At 37.7% G+C, this 13,086-nt stretch overlaps 1 protein-coding gene across 3 annotated transcripts in view; it reads left to right on the top strand.

The window, feature by feature from the left end:
• The window catches only part of LOC106876256 (centlein-like), a 367,586-nt gene that overhangs the window by 327,238 nt on the left and 27,262 nt on the right, over positions 1 to 13,086 (top strand). For all 3 annotated transcript variants that reach the window (XM_014924756.2, XM_014924749.2, XM_052977284.1), the window contains 4 exons: positions 694 to 877; positions 3,103 to 3,236; positions 8,176 to 8,307; positions 9,255 to 9,416. In XM_014924756.2, coding sequence (XP_014780242.1) covers positions 694 to 877; positions 3,103 to 3,236; positions 8,176 to 8,307; positions 9,255 to 9,416 — 612 coding nt within the window. The remainder of the gene's footprint in view (positions 1 to 693; positions 878 to 3,102; positions 3,237 to 8,175; positions 8,308 to 9,254; positions 9,417 to 13,086) is intronic.

Here is a 13,086-nt window from a genome sequence, read left to right as displayed (position 1 = left end):
GTGTGTGTTTGGTCTTCTTGTCTTCACATTTTATGATAGTTGTAAAATGATTGTCACTGAAATACTATCGGTGTCATTCATTTTCAATATTCTGTGAGAGCATTTCTTGCCATGGAGAATGATTATCTTACTTGAAAACAGGTAAGGGCATCCAGCCATAGATAAACTGCATCCAACCTATGCTTGCATGGAGAAGTGAACATTAAAAGGATAATGATGAGAATGATACACACACACACACACACATATATAAAAAAAATGAAGATGACTGTCCACAATATAAAACCAAGAAGGAAAAATTCACTTGTCACTAATTGTAACTGATGGTACATTGCTAGAAATAAGAGCTAAAAGCCCTTATAGCCATAGGAGGCACAAGTCTGTGCACTGACAGGGGAGATAACTTCCCCCACAGTGTGCAAGACCATCATACTAGTCTAGTTTCGCTTTGAATTAAAAGCTCACCAGTGATGATTACTCTGTCACTAGATGGTTTAGTAAATCTCAACTATCAGTGTATAGTATTTACCATGTGATTCAGTGGCTGATTCAGCAAAATATACACACATACATACACTCACATAAACATACACACATATATGCTTATGTGTGTGTTTGAAGAGATTAATAGAGTTTTGACATGTAAAACAGTCTAATTTTTTCTCTAAGATTTATTTCTCAATGTTTGTTCAGGTGGTGGTACATAGCTACGTAAAGGGTGGTGCCAGAGCTCTAGGCAAAGTTTCACGGTTGAAGCATCCTAAACACAGATATGAAAGCCGCAATCGAAAAACCAGTGCTACACAGTGCAAAAGAAACTATTCAGAATCTGGTGAAAATGTTATCGGATCCAAACCTCAAGTGCCCATACAAAAAGGTAAACTCAGTCCAGTTGTTCAAAAAGTGACTCTATAAATTAGTGGCATTATTAATTTCTTTGTGGAGAGTAGTGGTATTTGCTTCATTTCATTTTCTTTCATTTACTGTATGGTAAGAAGCTTGCTTCCCAGCCTCGTAGTTCATCTTAGGCAAGTGTCTTCTACTCTCTTGTCTCAAGCTGACCAAAGCTTTGTGAGTGGACTAGGTGGTCAGAAACTGAAAGAAGCTTGTCATATACAGGTAATGAGAGGCAAATTGGAAATATAGAACTCAAAATATGAATATTAGTATATTTTTATTAATACCTAGCAGAAACAACAGAATAACTCAAGGGCTGGGAGTTTCGAAAGATTACATTTGACAGAGTAATCTGAATGCTAAAGGCTTAATCCTTGTGAGTTGATTGGTCAAAACTATTAGGTCAAGCTTTATGTGCTAGAAAAAAACCACAGCTAATCTCTCCAATAACATCTCTATTTTGCCTTGTCCATTCAGATTTGTATAATTTCTACAGAATTTTAAATGACATACATTTTTCCCCTCATTTTAAATCTATAACTATAGATAGGTTTTGTCTCCAATGAGTATCTGTTGTTGCTGTAGTTAGCTCCAGGCCAATCCTGATCAGCAATGTTATATGATCAAACTTACCAGTTGGGACCATCACTTCTTAAAATGCAAATGGAATTATACTAGAGGCTCCCTCTTTTATTACAAATACTTTTCCTCTGCATACACATACATAAAGCATGCAGTCAAATGTAATTCAAGAAATTACAATGTGTAAACAATTCTCTCTCTCTGGACTTTCGTATCCCTCAAGCTGCAAAAAAAAGAAAAGCAGCCAGATCTTGCTCATATCATATTCTTCTGTATTAAAATGAAGGACACAATAGATAGTGAAACCCTAGATACATTATGCTTGAGAAAAGAAAATGAGATGGTCATTCCTAGATTGTCATTATCATCATCATCATCATTGTTTTAATGTCTACTTTTCCATACTTACCTGGATCAGATGATGGTACTTTGGGGTAGAGGTTTCTATGGCCATATGCACTTCTTGGCACCAATTCCCACCTGTGTAATAATCTCCCAGCTTATGAGCCCTAGTGACATGCAATGGGACTGAACCAAAAACCAAATAGTTGGAAAGTGAATTTAACCACATAGCCATACTTACACCTACAACAACAATATCATCATCATCATCATTTAGTGTCCATTTTACCATGTTGGCATGAGTTGGATGGTTTAACTGGAGCTGATAAGGCGAGGGGCTGCCCCAGGCTCCATTGTCTGTTCTGGCATAGTTTCTACAGCTGGATGCCCTTTCCAAATGCCAACAACTCCACAGAGTGTACCCGGTGCTTTTAATGTAGCACCATCACTGGTATCAATTCTGCTGTCAGGGACAGGTCTTCTTCAGTTCAACAATGCACCAGATATCTAAGTCCTTAGTCGTCTCCTTCATAAAGCTTAGTGTCTTGAGATCAGCCTTCAATACTTTGTCCCATGTCTTCCTGGGTCTCCTTCTTCCACAAGTTCCATTCAATTTAAGTGATCATTTTATTTACTATCTAGCTTAAAAGCCGCACTTCAAGTGGATTTTTAAGCTAGCTCCTGTGGAGGGCTAATTGGGCCTACTGCACAAAACTGAAGAGAGCTAAATAGTATGACTGTAATACATCTATAATGATTGTATGCCCTGGTGATGTTTGATCAGAGGTTAAAGACGGATGAGAATTAATTCTGTAATGCAATCATTCTATTGTTCCAGTCTCAGTTTGAATTCCAATTGTTGGCCAATTTGTCTCAAAGTTCTTATCTCAATGTAAAATTAATGAAGCGAATATCATTTATCTCCTGACAAAGATGGTGTGAATCAGCAACTCAAATGCTTTTAAATCAGATCCCAATACTAGATATTCAAGTACTAAATGAAGGGCTGATTTTCAATCTCAAGATTATCCTGATTCTGAAAAGATATAATATGTCTATGTAAAGCAAATGTAGACTGAGATATAGGGGTCCCAGATGGACAGAATTTCACATTTATTATTATAGATACACTTTCAAACATATCAACAGCTATTGAGAAGTTACATTCTGTTGACAATCCTAAATAAAGGTGACACATACAAGTCGATGTTAGAAATTGATTTATGAAGAAGAAATTGCTTTATTGATACTAAAATTCAAAACATCTTTTGTCCTTACCAGTGTATTTGCGAGATACCAGCACATCACCAATATCATTTACGACCAACAAAACAGGGTATACCTTCAGACCAGGGAATAGCAACCGACGTTTTGGGAAAAATGAAAAACCACGACTTTCAGAATTACTCAAACAGGTAAATATATTCTTTACATAAACTATATTTTGTGAGTATGTGTATGTATGTGATTTTTAAAAAAAAATTTCTTATGCTTTTGATGCTTTTACTCAGTTCAAACTCTGCCAAGGTCAACTTTGCCTTTCGTCCTTTCAGAGGTCGATAAAATAAGTACCAGTTGAACACTGGGGTTGATGTAATCGACTTTCCCCTCTGCTCAGAATTGTTGGCTTTGTGCCAAAATAAGAAAGAATTATTATGCTGCTATTATGTAGCTTCCCTTTTGACTAGTTTTAATTAAGCAGATCTATAGTCAAATGTAGTCCAGCTATGACCATCCAGTAATAGTTTAAAGCAGAGTATATCTTACTTCATTATAAAATATGCCCTTCATATTTTGAAGTGGTAGACACCTTGTGTTTTTGTATAGGCGCAGCATGGCTGTGTGGTAAGAAGTTTGCTTCCCAACCTCATGACTCCAGGTTCACTCCCACTGTATGGTGCCTTGGGCAAGTGTCTTCTACTATAGCCTCGGGCCGACCAAACCCTTGTGAGTGGATTTGGTAGACGGAAACTAAAAGAAGCCCATCGTATATATACATATATATCTATCATTCGCCATGATAGGTCGCTAGCCACTACACATTATTTTTTTCTCTCCTTTTTTTCTTTCCTTGTTTCTCTCCTTGTTTCTTTCTGTGTTCCTTTCTGTGGAAGAGCGTAGGCTCAAAACGTTAAAGACTTTTTCACTTCCCGAGCGTTATACTAATACATCTGTTTGTTTTCTACACCACCTGTCTTCATTTTTTTTGGTGGGGGGGGTTTGTGAATTCTCCCCCTATATATATATATATATATATATATATGTATCTATCTATTTGTGTGTGTGTCTGTGCTGTCTCCCCTCCATCGCTTGACAACCGATGTTGGTGTGTTTACGCCCCCATAACTTATTGGTTTGACTAAAATGACTGATAGAATAAGTACTAGGCTTACAAAGAATAAGTCCTGGGGTTGATTTGTTTGAAAAAAACGCAGTACTCTAGCATGGCCACTGTCAAATGACTGAAACAAGTAAATGAATAAATGAATTTCTATATAGTATCTATGTAAATACTATATACACAGCTGGCTAGCAGTAAGAGAAATTAGGATAAATTCTGACTCAGATACAAAGATATAGTTAAAGTCAACTTCAAGCAACTGAATACTGATCCTTCATGTGGATCACAGTAGCACAGGATAAAAAATGTGCAGAGAAGAGCAATCCACTACTGGGAAGCCTGGAGGCTGCACCAGGCTCCAGTCTGATCTGACAGTGTTTCTACAGCTGGATGCCCTTCCTAAAGCCAACCACTCCATGAGTGTAGTGGGTGCTTTTTACATGCCACTGGCACAGGGGCCAGAGATGGTTGGTAACAGTCACGATCAGCTGGTATTTTTTACGGCACTGGCATCGGCCACGTTTGGATGGTGCTTTTTACGTGCCTCCGGCATGGGTATTACAACTACAATTTCCATTTGATTTTCATTTTGATGTTGATGTACTTGACTCAATAGGTCTCTTCAAGCACAGCATGTTGCCCTACGATCAAAGGTACTTTTGAATGGGCTGGGGTTGGTTATGCAAAGCTGGTGTAGGATACAGCAATAAACTCATTTTATTTGCTGGGTCTTCGCAGTCACAGCATATCTCCAGAGGTCTCGGTCTTTCATCATTGCCTCTGTGAGGCCCAACTTTCAAAGGTCATGCTTGACCACCTCATCCCATGTCTTCCTGGGTCTACTTCTACTCCGGATTCCTTCAACTGTTTGGGAGTGGTACTTCTTCACACATCTCTCCTCATCCATCTGTAGTACATGATCATACCAGTGCAAACGTCTCTCTTGCACATCACATCTTATGCTTCTTATGTCCAACATTTCTCTCAGGGCATTTACACTCTGTCATGTGTGCACACTGACATTACACATCCAGCGGATCATGCTAGCTTCATTTTTTTCGAGCCTACACATGTCCTCCGCAGTCACGGCCCATGTTTCACTGCCGTAAAGCATGGCAGTTCGCACACATGCATCGTACAATCTACCTTTCTCTCAGAGCAAGAAGCCCTTTGTCACCAGTAGTGGTAAAAGCTTTCTAAACTTTGCCCACGCTATCCTTATTCTAGTGGTAACACTCTCTGAGCATCCACCCCCACTACTAATTTGGTCACTTAGGCAGCAGAAGCTATCAACTACTTCTAGTTTCTTCCACTGGAGTGTGATGGAATCTGTTTTCTGAGCATCTGTGGTATTTATCCATAACTAACAGAATAGTTTGCTGATTTAGTTTTTAGCTGTTGCTTAAACCTAATATCTCTCCAACCATGACCAACACATTTTTTATATATGTGTATTAAGATCATTATAAAACATGTCCTTTATTTGAAAGACAGTCTGGTGAGATTTGGTAGAAATTTGGTTGCTCTTTCTCTCAGGTTGAAGGATGACATGGAACTCCTGTTTTGGGTTATGCTGTGTAAGTAATATAACATGCATTGAGCTAAAATGGAGTGCTTATGCAAAAACTTAAACCTGCAATTGATACTGAACAGTTATCTCACACGTGAGTGCATTTAGCCAAGATGCTTCTCTATCTTAATTGTTTGTGAAATACTAATGTTGTTATTTAATTTTGAATCAGCCCTGATCAAGATGACCAACGATGAAAGACTTGTATTATTGGTTTCAAATTTTGGTTCAAGGCCAGCAGTTTTGAGGGGAGTGGCTAAGTCTGTTAGATCAACCCCAGTGCTCAACTGGTACTTCTTTTATTGATCCCAAAAGGATAAAAGGCAAAGTCGTCCCAGGCAGCATTTAAACTCAGAACATGAAGACAGACAAGGTGTCACTAGGTATTTCGTCCATTCTGCTAACCATTCTGCCAGCTTGCTGCCTTAGTTGCTTTATTTATTGATGCCAGAAAAATAAAAGGCAAAGTTTGAACTTACATTAGAAATAGCCAGGACAAATACCACAAGGCATTCTATCCAATATTTTAACAACTTGCCAATTCCCTGCCCTGCACATTTATTGCTATCTTCATCATTATCATCATCATCTTCACCATTTAACATCTGTTTTCCATGCTGGCATGGGTTGGACCGATTGATAGGATCTGGCAAGCTGCAGGGTTGTGTCAGACTCTAATGTCAGCTTTGGCATGGTTTTGTATAGCTGAATGCCCTTCCTAATGCCATGCCAACAGCACTAGGGGAGCTGTTGAGTAACTTGTGCATGACAGGAAAAGAACAGGGAAAACCCCCCTCAACTACATGTAGGGAGTATTTAAAAGAGAGAGAGAGAGGGAAGGAGGTAGCATTTTATTCCAAGAATTGAGAGACTGAAGTATGACAGTGGGACAAGCACAGGTGTCTTGCTGTTAAGGAGATACATGACTACCCCCTATTTGTATTATATGGGAGTAGCTGGAAAGACAGTGAAGATGGTAGTGATGGTGGAGTAGTGCAAATTCTCAAAGTACAAGAAGGTGGACATAAGAGAAGATACAGACAATGGATCAAAAGGAGTGTGGAGAAGGTAGGTAGGTTCATGAGAGTGTGAGAGGAGAGTAACAGATGGTTGGAGATAGGATCGGGCTGAATGTTACAAGTGCTGAACAAATGTAGAGGTGTAATTGATGGAAAATACTTGTATGGAGACAGGGGAAGGTGAGACAGATAAAAGTGGCTCAGGAAGGAAGATAAATTTAAAAAGAGATTTGTTTGAAATTTTGGGGCTCACACCTGTTAACAGAGTGAGTTTGTATCATAGAACCAGGGGCAGGTTCAGGTGGATTGGTACAAAAGGTGTTAAGCACTTACCAAAGAGAATATGTCATATATATATATATATATATATATATATATATAAGTTGATATGTTCAATAAATAGCACACCTTAATTTCATTAAATAAGAAGAAATATACTTCTCACACAACATTAGCTAAAACATTCACGAATCAAATCAAGGAAATTTACTTCTTTACATATAGGGTTAGTTTTTTTTTCATTTATTTAGAACATCAAACTATTATACTTACATACTGTGCCTCTCTGAAAGAGAGAGAGGGAAAAAACTACCTCGCTTGGCAACAGGTGGGAGTTGGCGGCAGGAAGGGCATTCGGCTGTAGAAACTTGCCACACGAATAGCGCTGCGCATATGTATATACATTTTAAGCCTTGTGATTGAATTTGGTGGGCGGAAGTTACTGCCGTGTGTGTTTATGTCTGTGTATGTGCTTGTGCCTCTCCGAAAGAGAGAGAGGGATATCTGGTTTGTATTTGAATATGCCTTGCACTACTAGCTATATTATAGTCACCGATATTTGAATAAAAATGTGTTTTTGTGTACCTCTATATATGAACATATTTGCATATGTGATTAGTGTTTGACTAGATTTTGTTCTACTAACTTATATTATAACCACTAATATCTGAAAGAAATTGTGTTACTATGAAATTTTATATATGTATGAACATATCTCTGTTGCATTTCATTTGCCATCTGACTGGTTTTACGTAGCTTTTTTCCCTTTAAAATTTGTGGCTCACCTGTCTAGTTGGATAGAGATGAGTCTCACACTTAGTATCCAAATAAACTGGTGAAATGGAAAAGTAAAATTTTGGAAAACCAGTACAAAATAATACTTTATTTTGCTCCTAAGCAAAATAAAATATTGAATAAATATGTAGAATTTTTAAACTTCAGTAGTTCCCATGAAACCTGAGATAATACATAATAAGCAAGCAATCAAGCAAGCAAATGTTATAACAGAACCAGCAGAGACTTCAGTGCCTCCTAGTGCAAATTATGGTTAGTGGCGCACAATATTCTTTTATATGTCAAACATAATTCATGCTAACAATTTATGTTTTAGAATGCAATGAAGATTATTGACAAATATGTTGCAGATATCGTTGTTGAAGAATTATCGTCGTACAGCCCTCAAGTCCACCACTGAAATGAAAGAGACCATTCAGCAATTGCAGACTGACCTAATTTTAGCAAATCAGAAACTAAAAGTATTACGTCAGCATTCTCAGGTTGGTTTGATAATTTTATTTTTATGATCATAATAAGCTTTTTGTATCAGGTAATCTCTCATAAGTGTTCAATTCACTTGTAATCTTCCTGTGAATGTGCATGGCTCAGTGGTTAGAGCAGCAGGTTTATAGCTGTGAGGGTTGTGAGTTCACTTTCTAGACCAGGTTGTGTGTTGTGTTCTTGAGCAAAGCACTTTATTTTATGACACTCCAGTTCACTCAGTTGTAGAAGTGAGCTGCAACATCACTGGTGCCAAACTGTATCAGATTTTTCCGTTCTCTTCGACAATATCAATGATGGGGAGAGAGGGGACTGGTATACATGAGCATCTGCTGGTCTTCCATAGTTCAATGAGGAGGACAGTAACTGCAGCAATGCATTGTAGAGTGCAGAGAGCATGGTGAAGCAAGAAAGACATCTTGGTCATCCTCTGCATCTATCTCCATCTCCAGTCATTTTGACCTGGTCTTGCCACTAGATTAAAGATGGTCATGGATGAGAGGGTGATGTTGACAGTGTGTGACCCTTCTTTACTTTAAACAAAGTTACCTCACAAATCATCAATCATTCTTAAGGATGACTAAATGGTCCTTGTTGCTCCAACAGATGAACATGTGTTCTATAAGGAAGTTAGTCGTTCAAATTGGTTTTTTTAAATTATACATAGATTTTAATTATTTTTTTCTTTTATTGGTAATGGATAACTAATTTCATTAAACCCTTTAACATTCAGATTATTCTGTCAACTGTAATGCTTATTTATTCACATTGTTTCGAATTAATCATGGATTATCTTGTAGCTCCAAGATTTCAATATTGTGATTATCTATTTTTAGAAGGACATTGTAATGTAGGTGTGAGAGGCTAGATCTAGCCAGTTTGAACGTTAAACGGGTAGAATATTTTAGCTGATTTAAATGCTAAAGGGTAAAATTATCTTTTGTAGAAGATACAAGGACTCTATGAAAAACTCCAGATGGAAAAATCGGTACTTGAGAAGGAAGTAAAAGACAGCCAAATCTTAGAAGGAAAATTTTGTATTGAGGATCTACAGAAAAAAGTATCGAACTTACAAGAATGTAAGAAGGACTTGGAGATAAAATTAAAGGTAAAGATTAATTCTGTATTTTCAGCAAATATAAAAGAGTAAATGATTTTCTAGAGAAGATAAAATGTTCTGTATAAAATAAAATATTTCTGTTTCTTCAAATTAAGCAAATTTAGTGAAATTAAGATATATGGAACATGTATGATTACATGGCGGAGAAGTTTACTTCACAACCATGTGATTCCAAGTTAAATTCCATTTCATAGCACTTGGACCAAGATGTTGGCGATATGTGGTACTAGGGAAGACCTGTCCACGAAACTAAGTGCTAGAAGAGTTGTGTCCCACCTACGTGTAACAACACACTTTTCACCACTCTACCCTAAAATATCAGGCAACAACTCCTGTTCTAATTGCATCTTTCTCTTCCTCACATTTCCTCCTCATACTTTAAGATTGTTTTCCAACCCGCTATCTTGCCCACATTGTTGTGCTCACTCTATCACTGCTCCCCACACTCCCCGCCATCACCCACACCCACTCCCTACTTTTCTAACCAGGTGCTATGCTCATATTCTTGTTACTTGTTAGTATACTCTTGCACTACACCATCTCTCTTCTGCTCTCACATACACTTTTGTTGCTTCCTACTCTCTCTCTCTCTTTCCCTTTGGTCACTCTCTCTCTCCCCAAACGGCAGCGACAACGACGATGAGATTTCAGTCTTTTCACTCCAACCATGCTGAAGCACCACCTTAAAGGGTATTTTAGTCAAAGAAATTGACCCCAGGGCTCATTCTTTGTAAGCCTACTACTATCAGTCTATCAGTCTCTTTTGCCAAACCACTAAGTTACAGGGACATAAACACACCGGCATCAGTCGTGAAACGATGGTGAGGAGACATACACAGACACAAAGACACACACATGCACACACATATATATATATGCGATGGGCTTCTTTCATTTTCCATCTACCAAATCCACTCACAAGGCTTTGGTCAGCCCGAGGCTATAGTAAAAGACACTTGCCCAAGGTGCTATGCACTGAGACTGAACCTAGAACCATGTGGTTGGGAAGCAAGTTCCTTACCACACAGCCAAGCCTGCATCCAATTCATATATATATATAATTAATTTACTAAGACCCTTGAAGGTGATGTCTGGATAAAACCCAGTCAAGGAAACCAAGAAAAGTATAAAAGGAAAAGCAATTTAAAGGCATAGCTGTGGATGTGTGGTAAGAAGCTTGCTTCCTGTCCACATGGTTTAGAGTTCTCAATCATATGGTTCCGGTTTCAGTCCCACTGCATCGAACCTTGGGCAAGTGTCTTCTACTAAAGTCTTGTGAGTAGATTTGGTAGATGGAAACTAAAAGAAGCTTGTCATGTATGGGTGTGTGTGTGTCTGTCTGTTCCCCAACCACCACCGCTTGACAATTAGTTCTGGTACATTTACATCCCTGTGACTTAGTGGTTTGGCAAAAGAAACCGATAGAATAAGTACCAGGCTTTAAAAAAAAATAAGTACTAGGGTCAATACATTTGGCTATGAATTCTTCAAGGTGGTGCTCTAGCATGGCCACAGTCTAATGACTGAAACCAAATCAAACATAAACATAATGATAGTTCTGAATATATATGTTTGTGAATTACATGAGAAAATAATGAATTTATAATTGTAATGTGGAATGACCAGTGTGAATCTTGTGTTTCATATCACTAGATTTTTATGTCTGGCATCTCAGGAAAGTGTTGGTGTATGTAGAGAAAACGTTGAATGTTAAACATATGCAACAGTGCATAATTGATGCATATAACAGCATTAAAACTGACACTGTTTGCTGGATTTTCTCATCTTGGTTGTTTATGCATTGTGATATTGACAGACTGTAATTGATGGACATGTTCTATGAATGAAGGCATTTGTTCATATTGCGTTTTATGTTCTTCCTTGCACTAGACTTATAGGAGACATATGGTGATGATGATGATGATAATGATGATAGTTATATAAATATGTATATGTGAGTGCATGAAACATTTAAGAATGCAAACCTGAATCAAACCATTAACACAAATATACATTACATACATACATACAAATATATATATATATATATATATATACACATTCATACACCCACCCACACACACACGTACATATATATAGACATATATGCATGTATATATGTATATATATATATGTGTGCGTGTGAATTGTGAAAGCATATGGCCTTGTGGTTAGTGTGTTGCACTCGCATTTGCAAGATCATGGTTTCAATTCCCAGACTGAGCGACGCTTTGTGTTCTTGAGCAAAACACTCCATTTCGTGTCACTCCAGTCCACTCAGCTGCAAATGAGTAACCCTGTGATGGACTTGTGTTCCATTCAGAGGAAATGTTGTTGGCCTGCCTACCTAGCCAGCGAATTTACATCATTTGAAAGCTACAACAATGCAAGGAAGTGCATTGTGATCAGCAGTGTATAACAACATCAGATAGTTGTAGAGCAATACAACAGTGATATATATAGATTAATGGAATGGCAAGGCAACATGAATTTCATAATCAACTTTATTAGCTTACTACTGGTTCTACTGTAAGAAGTAGTGCACTCAGTATTTAAATACTTTCCCAAATGAACACACACTTCATTTTAAGGGTTCTGAAGAAGCTATAAGTTGATTCACAGCACTCAGTTTTAAGTGTATTACTTCCTAAAGCAGAAACAGCTGTAAGCTAATGAAGTTGACTGCATAATTCCTTTTCTCTTGTCATACTGTTAATTATGATCTGTACTTGTCTAATGCTGTTTTCTAATGTATATTGAGTTCTAACTACAGGCTATTAGTATTGTTATGCCTGAAGAGACATCATAAAATACATACATCCATCCATTCATCCATCCATACATACATACATACATACTGTGTGAGTTGGATCTATTAATATAAATATCTATGTATTTGTACTTAAATATTCATCATCTGAAAGTCTCTTATCTTCTGCTTTCTCTCATTTTGCATATATACATATATCTTGTGTCTCGTGCCCAAACTATTATATTATATATAATATATCTAATTTGTTTATCCACATAATTGCCTCTACATATTCATAACCTTATATGTATGTATATATATGCGTGTGTGTGTGTATATATGTGACCGCGTGTGCATCATTGGCGATTTTCTTTCTCTGTCTTCCCTTCTTTGGATTTTTCCTATATTTCTGACAAAGATCTCCGATCAAAACGTTAAATCCTCTTTCTTTTCTTTCCTTTCTGGAGCGTCCAATAACACTGTACTTATTCCATGTCCTCGTGTTGTTTTTCGTGTTTTTTGTTGTTTTTTCTTGCCTGTTTATGTTGAAATTGAGTATATATATATATATAGTAGTGGGGGAGGGTGCACTGAAAGTGTAGCTGCTAGAATAAGAATAGTCTGGGCAAAGTTCAGAGAGCTCTTACCTCTGCTGGCGACAAAGGGACTTTCACTCAGAGTAAAAGGCAGACTGTATGACGCATGTGTACGAACAGCCATGCTTCATGGCAGTGAAACATGGGCCGTGACTGCTGAGGACATGCGTAAGCTCACAAGGAATTAAGCCAGTATGCTCCGCTGGATGTGTAATGTCAGTGTGCATACCCGACAGAGTGTAAGTATCTTGAGAGAAAAGCTGAACATAAGAAGCATCAGTTGTGGTGTGCAAGAGAGGCGATTGCGCTG

Source organism: Octopus bimaculoides, chromosome 2 (genome assembly GCF_001194135.2).
Source record: "Octopus bimaculoides isolate UCB-OBI-ISO-001 chromosome 2, ASM119413v2, whole genome shotgun sequence".
Lineage (NCBI taxonomy): Eukaryota > Metazoa > Mollusca > Cephalopoda > Octopoda > Octopodidae > Octopus > Octopus bimaculoides.
The sequence above is the reverse complement of the archived record's forward strand: the minus strand, read 5'-3'. Positions and strand labels throughout refer to the sequence as shown.